The 20401-nt window shown below is 38.9% G+C and overlaps 1 protein-coding gene across 1 annotated transcript in view; it reads right to left on the bottom strand.

Annotated features, from left to right (window-relative positions):
- Positions 1 to 1202: 1202 nt before the first annotated feature.
- EFNB2 (ephrin B2) overlaps positions 1203 to 20401 on the bottom strand; it is a 45181-nt gene continuing 25982 nt past the window's right edge. The window contains exons 3-5 of the mRNA XM_030477883.1: positions 6485 to 6577; positions 5615 to 5728; positions 1203 to 4015 (exon numbers count right to left, since the gene is read on the bottom strand). Coding sequence (XP_030333743.1) covers positions 3633 to 4015; positions 5615 to 5728; positions 6485 to 6577 — 590 coding nt within the window. The 3' untranslated portion in view covers positions 1203 to 3632. The remainder of the gene's footprint in view (positions 4016 to 5614; positions 5729 to 6484; positions 6578 to 20401) is intronic.

Here is a 20401-nt window from a genome sequence, read left to right as displayed (position 1 = left end):
AGAGATGGAGGAGAGAGGAGGGGGGAGGGAGGAAGGGAGGCAGGAAAGGACAGGCAAAGGGAGGCAGGCTTGGTGGCTGTCTAATTTTCATCTCTTAAAGAAGAAAAAAAATCACAAAACAGGAGAAGAAAATACTTGGAAGGCAAGGTTTCCATAGGAAAAAAATATTTTATTTTTTTAAGAACAAATTCAGTTTGAAACAGACGTGGAATATGATTTTCATAGTTTTCATTTTCTGGGAACTAACTGCAATGTGGAACTAAAGCAGATTTCAAACTTATGACTGGCTAGTTTTAAAACAGAATGAAACAAACAAAAAATAAACAAAAACAAAACAAAAGAATTATTTATAACTCAAGCATAATACTGTGTTACTTACAAACTGGACAAAGAAATTCTTAAATAAATATTCATGGTACACAATTTCAGCACAAATATGCGGCAATTTGGCAACCTTTTATACCATTTTTATCCTCAATACAGTGCAAAGGGGAATGACACTGCCTTTAAACAAGCTGTAGCTAAATACATTGCAAAATTCAAATTTTATACAAAACATCTTGCTTGGACTTTATAAAAAACCAACATTGCTCTATATACACAATCTGGTTAAGAAAAGCCATTTTTGTCTTGTTTCACGTGTTTTTTTTTTTTTTATTATTATTTAAAAAGGTGGATAAGGCTACTGTAACACCCCAAATCCATATACAGTAAATCTGAACCTATTTACAGCATCTTCACTTAGACATGATGGTGCAAATTCCAAGTCGGTTGACTAGGGATGATCATACAAGCAAGGCATTTACAGTAACTTTTCAAAGCTGGACCAACGTCAAAGAAAGGAACAGTTGGTAGATTGTCATAATTCTGCACCAGACACAAAACAGACGCACAGTACATTTTCTTTTCTTTTCAATTGGTTGCAGGTTGAGCAATTTGTCTGATTTTTTTTTCACAGTTTAGTATGTAACTAGAATGTAGCCAACTGATGAAGCATCCATTTAATAAAAATCAGTATCAGTAAACCCATCTTTTCCCTTCCCCTGTTCCTGCCCCCCCCCCCCCCCCCCCAATAAAATCTTAATGACTTACAAGAGAACCTTGTATGGATGGATTCACAGAAAGGAAGGGTTGTTGAAAAGAATTACATATGTACTGTAGTTAGTCACCATGGTAACCTTCCACAGAACCATGGGTTGGGATTTTTTTTTTTGTTTTGTTTCTCTCTTTTGGACCAACATCCCAACATAATTTTCAGGTTCAGGAAACAAAGAGAGTGATCATTTCTATGACAGATTTTTTTTTCCTTTTTTTTTTTTTTTTCCCCTTGCAGGTGCTCACTGGAGGTCTGAGATCCCCAAATGCTGTTGCTACATTTTCTTTCCAAATCAGAAAGCAAAGTGTTACCATAGTAACATGACTATGTTAGAAATGTCTATTTGCATAGCACATATAAAAGTAAGAGTTTATTTCCTCCCCAGGGTGGGAGCTGTAGGGAATAGCCATGCTAAAGAGAAAACTTTAACCTGAAACCCCCATCTACGAACTTCAACGAAATCTACAGAACACATCAGCCTGTAAGGCAAGGCAAACACAATACACAAAATAAATGCCGGCACGCCTTGTCACTGTTAAATACATGATGCAGTAACACTGACTTCCTGATATTTTGAGCCTTATATTTCCTCGTTTTCTTTTATGGGATGCTTTGGATTATATATCTTTTTTTCTTTTTTTTTTAAATATTTTTGGATGGCTGATGTTTTTCCCAGAAGCAGTTTCTTTTTAAAGAAAAAATGTGTGTATATGTATATATGCATATATATGCATATATAAACATATATATGTGTGTATCTATGTATATACACACACACACACATATATGCAAAATGATGACAAGTTAAGAGTATTTAATTGCCGCAAAGGAATTTCACATCTTCTGGTGTAGATTCTGTGCAATCTCAAAATATATATTAGTAAAAAAAGCAAACCAAAACAAAAAAGTAAGAAAGAACAAATGAAAGAAAAACTCTCACTTTATATCCCTTGTGTTCTATACACCTATTATAAATAAAGACTTATCTTCCTTCTCCATCTCAGTGTCATAATTTATTTTATTCTTACGGACTGCAAGAGATTTGCCATATGTGCTTTAACCTTGCAACAGAGCACCAATGAACGGCTGTGTCACAGTACCTAAACTCACTGTGCAGGGACAGCACTACAGTAAACCAAAGCATCAAAAGGCTCAGTCAGAAAGAAATTCTGTCTTACTTTAGAGATGAGACAGGTCAGGTTTTTAGTTTGAGTTTGGTTTTTGGTTGGTTTGGGTTTTTTTCTTTCCACAACTTTACCAGTGATAGAATTACAGCTCATTTGACCTGTTGGCTTACAATCATTTTGCTCAGATTTTGCTCTCTGCTATTTTCTTAAACGCTTTCCCTGTGTTTAATAGAATGTGATAGTATAGCAGCTGAGTCTGCTTAAAAGTCATCCAAAGCAGACTACATTTTTGCTACAGCTTCAAAGCTGTATACTTTATTGCCAGTACCACAACAGCCCTGCCCTAATCTATCCTCAGCGGCCTGCTATTGTCTTGTCCTCTCCAAGCTTGTTCACTTACTAACAATACCCCTTTGTTCTACTGTATTGAAGGTATTATTTTTTTTCTGCACACTGGTATTTGATAACCATGAATTCCTTCAAATGCAGCCCTAATCCACTGCGTGTGTTGTGTCTCCTACTTGCCTCTTAAAACTTAGCATACCAAAGTGCTGTGCTACCTAAATGTGGTTTTGTTTTGTTTTTCTTTTTTTTTTTAATTTTTTTTTCTTCCCAGCTTCTATTTTTGAGGCAGCAGTATTCAGCTGCAGCTGCAGTCAGCCCTTCCCTCCACCACCCAGTCCTGCTCTTGACTTTGCTGACAGTCTAACTTTTTGGCTGGAAGGCTCCTTACTATCAAACACGATTTCTACAAATGCATTACCCATTCGAGTGAGGCTGCTGTAGCAGATGGATGGAGCATGGATCTCCAAACATTAATGTTCCATTAGTGATTCAGGAGGTGGCGTGAAAGGAAATCTCATGTGAAGGATGGCAGAGCCCTGGATAACAGAAACAAATGGAACAGTGACAGACTAAAAGCAAGAGAACTTTAACAAGTCTTACTTAGACACCAAGGTCTGTGTGACAAATCCAGTACACACCGAGACACACAAAAGTCAGAAGATTGCATTTCAAGCTTGATATATCCTAGAGCACCTTCCCAGGATGCCTAGAGCTACTAACATCCACAGATCACTCCATCTTCCCTTGGCTTTTGTACATGCCTGAACGCCTGCAGCACATGGCTTTGAGGATGATGAATGTAACAAGAGTACAGCAATCAGAATGGGCATCTTCTACATAAAAGTCTTCCAGCTTTTAGTGAATACTTTTTCACTGATAGGAATTCTACAGACTAGGTAAGCTGTCCAGCTCGTGTCAGCTGCTGGAGAGAGCTGTCGCCTTCTCCGCCCTGTGCTTGAGTCAATGCTAGTGCACAAGGTGTCATCACAAACTCCAACAGAAAGCATTTGACCAGCGAGTTTCCTCTACAACTCAACTGCACCACAGAGTTGGCTGTGTGTTTCTCAGACCTTGTAATAAATGTTTGCTGGACTCTGAGGAGGCATCTCTTGAACTATGTACACCGGATGTCCATAGTCGCCGCTGACCTTTTCATAGTGGGGGCAAAAGACACTGTCTGCAGTCCTTAGAGGAATGATAATGTCACTGGGCTCAGAACCATTGTTGTTGCCACTGCGTTTTGGGGTGGCTAACGTACTAAGTGAGAGAGTTGTTGTATGTTGCGGTGAATGCTTCCTGTGTCTTCTCCGGTACTTCAACAAAAGAACCACCAAAGTGATGATGATGACGATGAAAATGATGCACCCTGATGCAATCCCTGCAAATAAGGCCACCTCTGAACCCAGTATACTGGAATGCCCAGCCTTACTGCCATCTGTGCTAGATCCTGAAAAGAACAGAAATACAACAGACAAAAGTTATCGCCATCCTGCGACGCATTTACGCTGCTTAAAAATGTGTAGAGTAAGCAAGACTGGGACAGCTAAACTTTGACAAACCAATTACCCCATTAGATAGCTAAATGCAAACAGCTGAAGTCAGCAACCAATATTAAAGAAGACTTTGTGTCTGTTGGTCTCACTTTTGTGCTGCTCCTAAACCACCCTGTTTTATACATCATCATCCATCAGCAGCAAGGACTGGCACTGACAAGGCAGCCTTTGATGCACACCGCATCTTTTAACAGATGCCGGCCAGCTTCAGGCAGCAGAAAGGGGTGGGATAGGACTGCAGGGGAAAATAACACAGAAATTGCAATTCTCAAGACAACTGGTTCTGTTCAGTGTCACACCATTCTTCCGCTATTTTATCCTTCGCATATTGATTTAAGATATACCGTCCTTAGTGCCTCTTTACACGGACTCCTCTTGCTTGCACACAAAACAAAGGAGCTTGAGGCAGTGCAGGTGACAGTCAAAATGGCTATGGCATGTATCTGCTTGTATTAACTTACATTTGACTTACAAGAAAACAACAGCATGCATCTGGTAGTTAGGAAAAGCTCATGTGCTGAAATATTGTTCCTGTTGAATATTTGGTGCTGCTGCCCTATCATATTATTTGTCAGAAAAATTAAATGAAAGCTCGCTTGATACTTTCTCACTTGAAAAGTTGGACTTCCCTCTCTTGATCCTAACTCACAGGTGAAAGAATGCTGTGGCTACTACGTCCACGTAACTGTGAACTTTTCCTACTGGAACCTCTGTAGTAATTGGCTGAACCCTGGCCAGTGACCACTGTATCAAAGATTCATTAGCTCAGTAACTAATGACAGAACTAGCGAGGAAAACTTGCAGCCATGTGGGGAAACCCCAGAATCAACTGCCAGCAAGTTTTGCTTTCTAGGATTCCCAATTCAACAAACTTTCTTCCAGAGACCATGGGTCTTAAGAGTTAGGTTTTTTCTTGTTATCTAATGTCATCAATGCATCCTGAAGATATTTGTTTGGAACCACCTGTTTATCTTGCTTAGATAATTATTTTAAAAAGAAAATCTTTAAATTCAGTGAAAGCCCAGCCATTCAAGTGTAGACTTTATATAGTCAGTTAAAAGATCAGGACATTAACTATAGATGCCTTGAAATAAACTTTATAAATGGCTGTCAAGAACCACTTGGTAATGTATTATACAGGAAGAGAAAGACAGCAAGACTTGTTCATCTGCCAGAATACTAAATGTAAAGCAGCATTTACCATTGTAAAGCTGCTTAGTGAACATCCTGTCCAAAAACTTTCCTGTAAATGAGTGATATTCTAACAAGATGTAATTAACTTCTACTGCAGACTAGAAGGGAGAGAGCAGCTGTTGCCAGAACTTGCAGCTCCCAGACATTATCCACCAGAGCATTAGAACTGGCTTTTGTTTCATCTGAGTATGAAAAAATTTGTCTTTTTGGCACTTTAATGGTAAAATAAAATGCATGTGGGGACAAAGGAGGAGACTCTGCTGGAGCCCCACCCCCAGCACAAGTGCCACCATACCCACCTGAGTGATCCTTCACAAAGGGGCTGGTGGTGGAGCTCTTCCCATTGGTGCCAGCTTCCTGCTCAGGGCGCTTGGTGGGATCCGTGTACCGGGGCAGCCCTGCCGAGTTGGGATCTGGGGGAGAGAAAGATGGCTCATGCAGCTTCAGTGCTTGATGGTACGGAGCCTGATAAGCTGGCTCTCAGTACCTTGTGAGACACGAATGGTTTTGAACAAAAGAATCTTTATGCAAAGGACTGGGAGATGCAAGAACGTAGTTTCCTTTTAAAGCAAAATGGTCAGATTAGTTATTTCAGAGGTTTAAATTGTGATGCCATCTGCAGAAACTATAGGGACTCCTGTAATTGGCAAGAAAAGCTTTGCAGATGACATTTCAGTTTAACTGAGGAAGCTGACTGACTACTAAACCAACTTCTACTTAGAAGAATAATTCTTTCTTCCAGCACAATAGGTTATCTATATGTGGAAAGAGACAATGAACAAAAACCTCTCTGTAATCAGAATTCATAACAAGCAAACTACAGAAATATTAGCTTCCCTCCTTTCATGTATTTTAAATAATTTTGAGCAGTGGAGTTGTGGCTTTTGTTTTTAAAATAAAAAGAAAAATGACTGAAACACACTACTCCCAGGTGACCTTTCCTTCTAGGGATCTCTCCAATGAAGAGATCTTATTATGCTAACCTTCCTTCTGTAGAAATCTGTCAATAGCCTAGGAAGAGAAAACAGGCTTTGCTTTCAGACTAAAGGCAGGAATGACCACACTAGACAAGGTTGGCTCCCTGTTCTACACTGCTAAAAGAAGCCTGAAAACTAAAAGGACATTGAGACTGATCAAAGTGATTGCATGAAACAGCAGATGGTCTTTACCTTGTCCAACTTTCATGAGGATCTTCATGGTTTTTGTCTGGCACACCCCTCCCTCCTGGTTATCCAGGCCCTCCAAAGACCCATTTGATGTTGCTGATCAAAAATAAAAGAAAAATAAAAAAATAAAAATAAATAAAAATCAGGAAATCAACAGGCAAAGTGATGTGAACATGAATGTCTGAAAGCAGAAATCTTTCAATCTACCAGGACCTGTTCTTGTTGCTCGGGCTGACCTATGGAAAGTTGTGAAATGTTGAAAGCCAAAGGAATGAATACACTGGTAAGCCATACAATATACACAAATGGAGGAATGTGTTATCAAACTTTCAGATTTACCCAGCAACCTTTTTTTCTATGCACAGTTGACTAACTGACTGGCTTGGCCAAAAACACAGCACCTTGCTACGAAAGTGACAGGAGTCAGCTAAAAAGGAAGCCCTGGCAGGCTCAGAGGAGCAAAGCACTGAAAACTCACCTCCTTTTTTTTTTCCTTCAACAATATCTTTATAATCACCACGTTACACCTGCTTCCTCTATTACAAATCTCCTGCTGGAAGAAGTGAATGCATACAAAAGACTCAGGCGAAAGCTGAGATTCTGCACTGATTGGAAAACCATTTAATATTTTAAAAGTACAATCTCACTTTTCTCAGCATTGAGGAGCCTCTGTGGGGGCAGGTGGCGGGGGGGAACACGCTCTATTCTCACGGAAACCTTTGAGCTCGTACAAACAAATGGGTGCTTTCCCCTGTGTTTATATTGTTCACTCTTATCTAGGTGCTGGCTGGAACCACGCAACCCCACCACAAGCTGACACTGCAATGCGATTACAGCACCAAGCACTACTCCCCTGGAGAATCCAAAATGTTGAGTCACAACCTAGGGGTGCGCCGCCACTGCTGCCTGAGCCAATTCTTGGTTGCAAAACCCCAACAGCTGCTGGGAAACTATCTGGCAGCTCTTCGGGTGTAGGCATTGCGGCCACCCCGCACTACACCAGGCACCAACCACTGCCGGCACGTGTGCTGGTGCCCCGGTCATGGTGGTAATGCAGATGCATCCGCCAGCGGTGGACTCTGGCTTCTCTAGTCAGGGAACGAACCAGGACTTTTCCCACCCCGGTTGCCCTAGAGGTGGAAATTTCACCGTTGTTTCTTGGAGCTGTTTATCCAAGGCCCAAAACACATACAAACGGGTGCATGCACATGCACCGGCACCGGGCCACCAACTGGAGAAAACAAATAGAAAATGGAATATAACAGAGCTCGCTACTTGTGACAGCTGTGGCGAAGTGCTTAAGCAGCACTTTCCTGCCTTTGCCCCTCTCCTTTCAGCTTGGGATCTAATTCAACCAGGGCTTCACACTGTTCGTATCTTTGTTTTTAATTCTCTCTCCTTCTTTTTTTGCCTTCCTTGGGGATTTTCTTTCAAATGCAGCCTATGTATATTTCCTTTTTCTTTCACAATGTCTTCCTAGCCCCATGGCAGTATTTTTCTTGCTCTAATCTTCTCTCTAGCTGTAAAGATATAAACCCCATACTGCTGAACCCTGCTTCCTAGCCTTTGATCTACTTGTTTTTGTTCCACTTCTGCCTCTTTTGTGACAAACTCAAATTACAGCCGCCATACAAACTTCCCAAATTGTGCTTTCTTTTCCTAAAATTCCCTTCTCCTCATATGTGGCCTCTCCCAGTTCCTCCTGTTCCCTCCACCCTGTGAAAACATGACAATGGCCATACATGCAATTACATCCTTTTTTTTCTAACTTGCAAAAATGCTTTTTAAAATACAGAAGAACACATTGAGTAATTTAAGAAAAAAGGTCATCTGAAATGTGCCACTGCATTGCCATGCTCAGAAAATAATGGAGACATATAGATTTGTTTTCTTTTGTTTTTTTCCAGAGGGGAAAAAAATCAATACTAAGAACCTGTTCTGGACATAAATCAAATGTGTCTTTGTTGAAAGTGTTTTTTATGACCTATTTGCCAATGTTCCAGCACAAGGACAAGGAGAAAAAAAGCAGTAAATAGAAATACCAAAGCTGAGCATCAACTGAAAGTACAACTAATAAATACTGACTTTGCCTCACATTTTCTGCTACCCTTCGTTTGTTTTTTAATCAAGGCGCTGGGGGCTCACATCTCCTTAAACACTTCTACTTGATTTTAATTGAATAGAGTACTGCTGCTTCTGAACATCAATGCCTTTTTATTCTTTAAAGGCCTATCCATTTAACCCACAGAGCAGGAGACCTCGATAAGATGCAGAGGATGCAGTGTGACCTCAGTACAGAATAAGAAAGTAAGATGGCAGAAAGAATGCAAAATTACTTCAAATACAGTCTCCAAACGGGAAGGCCCAGATGTACAATGAGTCTGGTTGTGTGCCTACGCGAGCTCAATCTGCCTCGCTTGCTAAAAGAATGCTTTCATAGCTTTGATGTCAGATGAATGAATTTGCAGAAGTATTCACTTTTTCCACTGTTCTTCAAGGCGTTTTCGGAAAGTCTACGTTATAGCTCAGAGTACAGACTGAGGAACGGGGGATTTTCAAAGAGGAGCATTTCAGTGACAAAGTAAAGTTTCCATCTCAGCTGCTCCCTGTAATTAAACTGACAATTACCCAAGGCCACTGGAAGAAATTATGTTTTAGAATTTATTAAGACTATCGAAATACAACCTCACATATCCCTAGTGTACCAGGAACAAAGTGGGTAGTTTTAAACACATCATTTCAAGCTTTGAAAAGCTGCACTGAAAAAAAGCAGCAATTTGGGACATCAGAGAAAATACAGCTTCATACTGCCAATGCCCCTTGACAGTTCAGTGTACAGAAGTCAAACAAGGGAGCGAGCATGAAATAATCCTCAAACACTTGCCACTGCCTTTCTATATTGATCTCCAAAGGAAAATTATACCCACTATCATGTAGGCTCCACCACCGCACTCTCACTTCTGCATGAAAGTGACCACGTACCTGGAGCTCTGCTCACAATGACAGAATATTTCAAAAAAACCCACCAGTGTCTGTGATAGGAGTTTTGGGTATACACAGAGAAACGTAACACAGTCTTCTTGTGTCTAAAATGGAAAAGCTACTCCCCGGTGTGATTATATGATCAAAACCTAGACCTTTTATATATGTATACATACTTATATAAAAACAAACAGTTTGCACATTTTTTTTAAATTAGGTCTAAAAACTGATATATTTTACAGTGGCAATTACTCATAGACAGCCCTTTGCTAAGAAGATGAGATACTACTTAAATATTAACATTAATAAACATCATTCATGATTGATATAGTTTCCCATGAGTATTAAATTTTCTCAGGACCCCACACCACTTTGTATTAATACAGCAACACATAGTAAACTAAATCCAAGTACAATGTTGCTAAATAGGTAGCAAAATATTTTTAAATCTTTTGATGGATAGATACCTCTGATTTTCTGAGACCTGTCCTGTTCCACTGGTGTCAATTACAAAACTAATAATTACAGTCAAAAGCACACTAAATTATTCAGTTGACAGTTTATCTACACCTAGAAATAAACACATATAATTGCCCTAAAATATCTAATAATTTTAAGACTTTCTGACAAATCATAATAATTTATAGGCAATGTTCACAGCAGTCAACCAAAAATTATGTTCGAGCTCTGTATACACAGACACTGTTGTGTCCGCATTCCTTGAATATATCAGCAGCTGCCATTTTATAAGGAATTTAAGTTGGGTTTTCAACTTTCAGAAAAAATTGAAATTATGGTTTTATGGTTTTATGAAATTATGAAATTATGAAATTATGGTTAAGAGTCTGATGATATATACTTACTCTGGAGAAGCTAGTATATATTTTCAGTTTCGTAAAACAGTGCCTTAACATACCCTCTCCCTTACACAAGAGGAAATGAAATTATTCAGACCAAAGAATTCCATTCCAGCTCTGCCTTCTCTTCTTCAAAATATATAAATTAATAAAAAAGAAAACAAGACAAAACAAAAAAAACAAAAAAAACCCACCCCAAAAACCTGAAAGTCATGTAAATGTTTATGTATGTAAGTCATGTATAATGTTTTACATTTATTTGCTTTTAAAACTTCACAAGTGTTGTTTACTGTTCAAAATGCATTAGTCATAAATGCAGAGGCAGGGAATCAGTGAGCGAAACAGAGTCAGCTGACAAGAACAGTTCCTGGCTACGACTCTTATACATTCCCCATGGAGAGGAAGTAATATTACATTTTAATATGTCTTCATTTGATTGTTATTACTCTGCCTCCCAGGAGGCTAAGCCACTGCATGGATCTTGGCTGTTTCCAACCTATCAGGTTGGTAACATTGCTCTAATTAGATGGAGAATTAAGCTGCTGGATTTGTGCCTGTATATAGCTTTTCATTCACAAAGAGATTAGAAATGAAGGTACAGTCACAAAAGTTCAACTTCCCTCACTCCTAAAAACCCACACTACAAAATGAAAAAATGCCATCACAATTACTTAAAAGAAAAAAACAGCGGACAAAAATCTCAGCCTCATAATTCTGCCACTATTATTACCCATACTTTTATGCTTTAGGATTATGAGAAACATTACCTACTTGCAAATTAAATGTCACATCCTTTGAACCAACACTGCACAGCTAAAGAAAGAAATTACGAACGTCATACTTAGTTATCCTGTGACCTCTCCTGTTTCCACAGACCATAGAAGGAATGAGTGATGTCAACTGATGGGTGAGGGCAAAATTGGTTTAGCGCCCCCCTTAGTATGCTGACAATACAAGCCATTTGGCAATGTATCAAAGGCACATCATTGACGAGGTCATCAAGAATTAATTGCTGCTGGTGTAGGCCTGTTAATAGAAAAATGAGAATTACAGGTTTCTTTGGGATAGATCAATACTGTCCAATGGCAGTGATTTTCGTCCTTTTTTTCCTTAAATACTGCTTGAATTCAGCATCAGAAAACATGTTTTTCAAAATCAGAGCTAAATAAAATCAAATAACCCTACCCGTCTCCAATTTTTCCCAGCTGTGCTTAGAAATGAAATGGAAGAGCCTGAACAGCAGCAAAAATCCATGAAGGCTTTAGATCCAACAGCAGTAAGAAGTTATTCTTATAGCAAAGCTGCACTTGATCTCATATGCATTCACAGGATTACTAAGCGCATGTAAAGTTTTTGAGGGTTTTTTATTTTACTAAGTAATAGAACACTATTTTGGCCAGGCATCATGCATTTGTCCTCTGACTGCTTTCATCTGCTTTTGGTCCTTTTAATGACTCTCTTAGTAAATCACCAAATAAATAATTCTTCTTTCCCATAAATTATCTACATTTATGGGACAGGTTTAAGAACACCAGAAATCACATATTGCGAAACCACAAATCACAGATCACAACACAGAGGTGTTTCTAGACCAGCCAGGGATGAAGAACAAGGCAGCTGAGGTAATAGAAAGAGTGTTTTAATTAAATGAAATTCTTTTTTTTCTTTCTTACTCCACTTACCAGCAATGCCAGATCTGCATGGAGATCTGAAACAACCAGAAAACATTGTTCAGGCCACTCACCAAAGAACAGGTAGCTTTGCAAACACTTGGCAAAAGCTTGGGTGAACTGCAGAAAGTTTAGAGAGAAGATATACATATCAATTTCTAATACTAGCTACTAACGGTTTACCCTTGCTTGTAGTGAGGCTGACACTGAACCCTTCACTTACACAAAAAAAGAAGAAATTGTCTTCCAGAATTTAACTATCAATCAGCAGTGCCAAACCCAGACTGCAAGTGCTAAAACTTAAATGTACTACGAATAGTTGCATGGAGTACTGTCACTGTGTTGTCTGTGTTGCTATCTACAGACAATACAATCACATCCTAACTTTTCCACTGATCTTACAGAGACAAAGGGTCTTTAATAAAAAAGATAAAAAACCTGCTGAATTTGCTCAATAAATGCAATTTTACAGTTTTCTAACATGTCTGGTTTTTATTTGTCCTACTTGCAAAGTCAAGGTGGCAGCAAAATTTTGAGGAGTTTCTCAACCTAAAAGCCATTCAGAAACTCTCATTCTCTCAGTCTTATTCCACTCATTTCCTCAAATTAAGATTTTTTTTTTCTCAAACTAAAGCTTATAGAGTGTTTATAAATAATCTTGAAGCCAGCCTTTTTTCCCCTCTATCCACACATGAGGCAAAAGTTCTATGTGAAGAAAAGGACAAGAATTTTCCCTTCTTTTCCACTTCTCATTCTTGTTGTTTTTTAAAATTAAGTCTTATGTTGTATGTCTCAGAATTTGTATCTAAACAGGATCCACAAATTATATTCTGCACAGCAAGTAAGCAATGCCCTCCCCAGTCAAGCTAAAACCAGAACAATATGAAGTAAATAAAAACCAGGCCTCTTCTTGCCTGGAAGAAGACAAAGGTTTTGCAGTGAAACCTTGTGATTCACATTTCTAACTACTGCTCTAAAATGTATCTTGTCCAAAGGCGAATTGTGAGACTTGTGGTACTTAGATGAGGCTCTTGATACAAGGGTCTTTATATAATTCCCCATAAAAGCCTCCATCTGTGGAGGACAAGTAAGACAGAGCAAATCAATTCTGTGCTGCAATATACCTTACTATATACCAGATGGTTAATTCCAGGCCCACTTCTGGAAATCCATAGACTCTCCTTCCAGCTTCTCATACCACCCAACTGAAAAGGACCGCCCAAGTATTAAGCACAAAATACGGATAGAGTTCTTGCAAAAGTTTCCTATATTCAGAATGATTCTGTTAATTCCAGGGAGACATAGCATCATATAAGAGTACAGGTGGTAAATAAATAAATAAGTCCTTTATGTCAACAAAGTCATAAAGGAAAAAAGAGACAGAGAGCAAGACAGAGTTGGAAAGCACTAAAAAAAGCTGTTGAGCTCTGACTGGTTTCTGCTGCTTATCATTTTAAAAACAGCACCACTTTATCTCTGGGTTAAGGAATACCGCGGCTGAAATGTACTAAACAGCAAACTATTTGCTGAATTATTATCTATTACAGAAGGTCACAGCATCCACCCACAACAAAATCCTACTTGCTTCAGTGCAAGTTGTCTTGGAGTAATTCAGAGATTACAAAAAAATTAAAAAGCATCTCAATACTGTATCTCTGACTGACAATTTAAGTCTTTCATCACAGTTAAGCATTTCTAAAAGTATTTCAGCTCTGTATTTCACATACTCTGAGAAATGTCAGATAATGATCTACTGCACACATGGTTGCTTCTAGTTTACATAAACAAATTATATATTTGTGAGCACTGAAGTAACTGTGGCAGATGCAAGCCCACTAATTATGATGTATTCAGTGTCTATCAGAAAGTATGCATCTAAAGTAGATTACTAGCTAGTTAACTTCGCCAACCACAAACAGGTATTTTGCGTAAGTCTATCCTTTCTCCTGGCACACTACTGGCAAAAGCCTGCCGTGGATGGGGAGAAGTATCTCCCCACCACCACAGCAAGCTTTACTTAACAGTTCAGCTGAACAGAACTAATAGAATTAGTTAGCATTCAAGTTACACTGATTGTTCCTAATGACAAGCCAGCTTGCTGGAAACAAAAGCAGAAGCTTTAACATTAAATGAGGACCTATTTTCTCTATTGTACAAACCCTACCCCACTCTTCAAGAATGTTCATCTGCCTTGAAAATCTCTCTGGTTTCTGTCTGTAGCTCTTTGATAAGAAAGGGTTATAGTGAAAGTTCATATTAAATAAATAACAAACCTCTTGCTCATTCTACTGTCACTAATTGCATGCAATGATATTAATGACCCAGTAATTGCTATACGAGTAGCACTGAAGTGGAAAACATCATTTTGAGGCAGAGTTCATCTCTAGGTGGTAGGATTTCACCAGTGCCTGAGTTAATGCCTAGTGACAGTTTAGAATATAACCCTATAGATGAAAAAATGTGCCAGTCTCATGGTTATAACAATTTAGATGGACATGATGTTATTTGCTTTGACCACACAGAGTCCAGGAGTAACCCCAATAAAGTGCCACAGTCAGAGTTTGCCCTATAGATGAACCTCATTCCTTTCAGGGGAGATGCTCTGTACTACAACAATCTAGAGCAATTTTCCACGTTTGCTTCAATAAAAGAATACCTTCATCTCCTGCTTTTACATCAAGCACAACAAAAGTGTGCTTTATTGCAAAACACAAAAAGCTATTTACATCATCTACCTATCCTTCAGCAACACAGAGTTTGGCACCTTAGTACTGAGATCAATTATGATACTATGGGATGACTGCGTGCTTGGCAAAGATGATCAGAAGTTAAGCACTGTTTTGATTGCAGTATGCTTATGTTTTTGTTTAGAGCTTTAGAATACCCATGGAGCAAAACTTAATGAGGGAACATTGCTGAAATAAAGCAAGGTGAATTTCCAAGGTGCTACTGGACTTCTAGTTCAAATACTCACTGTAAGAAATTAAGGAGTTTAGCTTCTTTAGAAATTATCACACAGGCACATCTCGGTTCATTTTAAGAAACTCCGATGGGACAAGGATGTTAATCCAGCAGTGTGTGAAATTTTGAAAAACTGTAATTGAACAGGAGAACCAATACTTTTAATAATTATGTTCATACATATTTTAATATTTCACTAGTGTTTTAATAGTATAACGTTCTTAAGTTTTCTTTTTTATTTTTTTATTTTCCTTCTGCTACACAAATTGTTTCAAGAATGTCTTTATTCTGCTACCAAATCTGCTGTGGCAGCCTCTGGATGGCAGGTGGAATTGGGTTTCAATACAGGCTGGGGCCAAACACCTGGAAAGCAGCTTTGCAGAAAAGGCACTGGGGGTCCTGGTGGACACCAAGTTGATCGTGAGCCAGCAATGTGCCCTGGCAGCAAAGGCAGCCAACAGCCTCCTGGGCTGCATTTGGCAGAGCACTGCCAGCAGGCAAATGGAGGTGATCCTTCCCCTCTACACAGCACTAGGGAGGCCACAGGTGGAGTGCTGGGAGCCGTCATGGGCTCCCCAGTACAACACAGACATGGACCTGCAGAAGCAAGTCCAGTAACTGCTTATGAAGATGATGAAGAAACTGGAGCATCTGTATAGGACTTGGGACTGTTCAGTCCAGAGAAAGGGCGGCTCAGGGGGATTTTACTGATGTGTACAAATACCTGGTGGGGGAGTAAAGAAGGAAGAGCCAGACCCTTCTCAGTGGTGCCCACTGACAGGACAAAAGACAATGGGCACAAGCTGAAATATAGCTAATGCTGTTTAAACCTAAGAAAACCCTTTTAAATGTGAAGGTGACAGAGCACTGGGCCAGGTTGTCCAGGCAGAATGTGGAGTCTCTATTCTTGGAGACCATCAAAACTCAGCTGGACACGGTGGTTCTGGACAAGTGGCTGCAGCTAAGCCTTCTTGAGCAAGGGCTTGAGCAAGGGACTAGATCGTCTCCAGAGGTGCCATCCAAACTCAGCCATTCTGCAATTCTGCGATCAACCGCACCGCTGTGATCTAATGCATTTATGTGCTGACATGAAATACTTGAAAAACAAATCCTTCTCGGTTTCCCTGGCAGGATTTGGATTCAGACTTCTATTTCTCTCACAGCAGCTCAGTGAGCACATAAGGACTAGTCTGCTGCTGCGGTTATTTTTGCTGTCTTCATCTACTGAACAGAAAACAGATAAATCATGCTAACAAAGATTCGAACATGCTTTTTAAAAACAGCCTTATCAGCTTAGTACGGAGTCATCTCCAAGAACTTCTAAGACCTCCTTAAGCCTAATCCTGCTTTTACTCGCAGAAGTATTTGCATGATTTCCTTGGAACTGAAAAAGAGCAACTGGAAGACTGCCCATTCGGGCTTAGTTTTATAGTCTGATTTATCAGAAATAAATACTGGAATATTCTTCCTCCAAAGCTTCCAAGATTGCCTAAAGTCAGGAAAGAAGGTCCAAACTGACATTTAACCCTGTTTTTCAACCATTTCAAGCCTGTGTTTTAGCTAACGCAGTTCTCAGGCCAAAGTACATTTCCCTCCAATCTAGCTATGTAAAGACTTTAATGAGGCAAACATTTTCAAGTATTTAAAATCAATTTCATTAAATCCTTTATAAATGCTTACGCAGTTCCTGGCCTTTTATTTTAGGACTTAAAATACTGTAATACGTAACAGATATAATATAATCAACTACATAAAATAAAGACTGATGATCCCACTTGATGAGATAAATGTTCATCACCAAACTTAGGGACAAAGTGAAAGTTAAATGTGTTTCAGTATGCTAGTGTGCTTCTAACTTTCATTTTAGACAAGTACTTTCCTCATAGCATGGCATGTCTCCCCAGTACAACCCCCCTGAATTTCAGCAGTTACTCATACCCTGCATAATAAAGCGTAAAATACACACTCAACCCAACCTTCCTCTGCATGTAGTCCTATTAAGGATGTATATGTAAACATGTAAAGAACACATACAATGTATAGAAAATCAGGGTTTAAGCTGTTTTTTCTGCAAAGTAGTTCAAGTGTCACTTATTGCTGACATATATATATGTATGTGTATATATTTGTATGTATCTGTGTGTATATACACTATATAAAGAATTCTAAGTCAGAATATTGTATCTTTCTTGGTGACTGCACTGTATTTCCAATATTTATAAATTGTTTATGAGGAACTAAAAAAAAAAGAAAAATAAACTGTGACTAAAAATATCAAACAGCTTCCTATGAAATTTTAAAACCTGTTTAATTCTTGAGTATTTCCTGAATAATTCTTTCTTCCAGTCTGAATAATTACTCTTCATTTTCGTCTGATTCCATATCTATATGGAATACTTGGGGGTGTGGGGGAGAATAAATGTATTTTTTTACAAGATGCCATCAATTAACAAACTGAGCATTCCTGTCTTTCATTTCCTTCCCTTAGGAATAAAGAAATAATAACAGATTTCCTGCTGAACTATCTCTGTCTACTTTAAAGGAGATAAACGGTTGGTATTGCCTAGGTAATGGCACCAAATATGAACAAAGTCCATCAATCTAAAATAGCCTTATTCTCTTACAAGACCTGTGTGGTCTGGGACAAAACCCCAAAGGATCATGACTCCATTAATCCTGTAGGTCTTAGACTCTGTTAGAAATCTGAAGCTGCACAGACAGTGATTTTTTTTCTCCAATAATATTATTTGTATGAGCTGTATTTATATTTCATTCAACAAGAGCTAAGTGGTATTGCTGATACATGCCTTAAAAGACTCTCAGCAAAGTCAAAGACTGACCTCTGGATATCATTTTACACTAAAAAGAAATCATTTATCTAATCTTCCAAGGAAGGAGGAGGAGAGAGGAAAGAAAAAATGTGATCTTTGTACAACTGGAATTGGGATGCCTATTATCACATAGGAATTCATTAACATCACCATCCCCAAAAAAATAACAATTGTGGGACCACAGCATCTTTCACAAAAAGCATGAAAAACGTGTTTGTTGCAAAAGAAATAGAATTGAAATTCTGATACAGTTTTTGTCCCCCGTTTTGGCTAGTTTGGAATTAACCTCCAAACAAAGGAAACTCTACTGTTTCCTTTTGCGTAGCTCTTGCTAGGTGTTTGGGACGTTGCAGGGGCCTGTGGACTGAAATCTGCCTCAGAGAGGTGTCAGAATGCCCATCCAGCCAGATTAGCCAGCATTTAAACTGTTTGGTCAGAATACTAAAATAACATTTTAATGTAAACCTATTTGGCCACACAAAGAGATTTCTTCCTCCCAGCTGAGCCATATTTCAGGGCACAATCTATACTGTCCTTTAATGTGTTCTTCCTCAGACAGTTATTGCCCTTTAATTGTAACAAAATGACAAAGTGAAAACATAAAAAGCCTTGTGATTTTTTCAAACCCGGCTAATGCAAAAGTTTCAGAATGACTGTTTCAATTGCAAAAGCGACAGTACTCTTAAAGCAGTTATCCACAATGTAGTGCTACTAGCCAGTATAAACCTTTAAATCAGTCAGGGATCAAATATATGTATGTATGGTTTTTTAATTTAAGCCAGAGGCCAATTATGTAAGTGGGTCACTTAAAAAAAGTTGACAAAAAACATTTAAGGAAAGCTGTGTATTCAATTTTGCCAATGTCAAAGCCAAAAGGCATCATTAGCTCAGCAAGCTTGGCTAATGGGATCCAGACAGAGCAAGCATTTGAGAGGAACCTTTCCTAGGAGCATCTGTAGACCTTTCCCAAGTCTCAGGCCATTCTTTCACAAATTTTGAACAGGTGCAGACTTCATTGCAGGTGGCTTATTTTTTTAATGCTAATGATGCCAGCCCATAATCTTTATTTTACTTATGCAAAAGAAGAGACTAAGTGAGCAGAGTATGTGCTTGCTTGGCCAAGCTACGTCAGAAGCGTGACGGTGCTCCAAGGCAAGCAGCACTGCTCCCTTCCCTCTGGTGTAGCTTCCTGCAAGCTTCCCTTCCCCAGGGCGCCCCCCCAGTGCAAACCCAGGGTACCACAGCACTCGCTCTCTGTGCCCTCTGACTAAAGGCCAAGTTTGCTGGGAAGGATTCAGGCCAACGCCTGTTCACCCAAAGTAAATATCTTTGACATATTATATATGCTTGTACTATGCTAACACGCCTCCCTCCCTCCCTCACAAGAAACACTGCACCTGAAAGGCACTGAAGCACTCATGCCATGACCCAAGTATTTGCAGATCAATCCCCTACTACTGAGAAGATACTCATTGCTCATTCCAAGTAATCCTCAACAGCAGAAAATTATACTTCATTCCTTGACCATGAAAAGAAATAAAAAGACTTTTTAATGCAAACATCAGAGTTGCAAATCTGCACACTCCTATTCTGCTTAACTTTGCCCTTCTCACAGATATTTATATTGTTGGGCATGATGTATCTTCCTTCACACATCTGATTAAAGATTTCCTTAGAGACTTATGATATGTTAGCTAAATGGTCGCATATTTTAGGATAATCTAACAGTAACACTTCTGAGATCTCAAGTACATTTGACCTTCTCCAGTTCTGCTGAAAAGAAATCAGGTAACTGTAGGAAAATGAATCTATTAATTTCCCAGGAACGAAAAATTGAGGATGGCAAAGAATAGAAAAGCAAGGACACTCTGTTACATCATTTATTCACTTCCACAATACCATTCAGTATCATCTTTCCAAGTACTACTGTTCACAGGATTAACTCTTTTGCTCCTGATACTCATATTAAGGAATATTTTGCCAAGAAATGGATTAGATTATTTCTGGATTAAAGCACCACTAAATCTGAAAACAGGTATCAGAAACTCATCTACATTTTTATTTTTCTAAAAAAAAGGTGAATTGTGGAATGAGAAAAGTTTCATCTTTTATATACTTAAACCTAGGGAAGTACTGAGTAGAAAAGATCTCCTTCTGCTATACCTATCATGAATACATCTGGATGATATAAAAATTATGGCTTGAAGAATTCCTGGACAATCACACTTCCCTAAAGGTACACAGGGTTCAGGAAGCTGCTTCATCCTGTGTTATAACTCCTCATCCCAAAATTACTAACCCCCTAATCTGAATAGAGATTTTACTGTTTAACGCAGCTCCACAAACCACATACTATTACCTTAGAAAAACAAACCACGTTTTCAAATAATGGCAAGATGATAAAGGTACACGATGATGCACAAACCATTTAAGATCTGACAACAGCCTGCCAGCATAAACAGCATGAGATTAGGCTGCAGACACAGCCATAGTAAGCACTACAAAGATGCCGGGCTCAGTGAACTCTTATGTCAGGTATGTTTGATGCCCCTTAATCAGGGGAATAGGAGATCCTAAAACAGTTCAAAATCAAAAGCTGTCACATAAAATGCATCTTTG

The sequence above is a fragment of the Strigops habroptila genome, chromosome 2 (assembly GCF_004027225.2).
Source record: "Strigops habroptila isolate Jane chromosome 2, bStrHab1.2.pri, whole genome shotgun sequence".
Classification (NCBI taxonomy): Eukaryota; Metazoa; Chordata; class Aves; order Psittaciformes; family Psittacidae; genus Strigops; species Strigops habroptila.
This window is presented reverse-complemented; position numbering and strand designations above follow the sequence as displayed.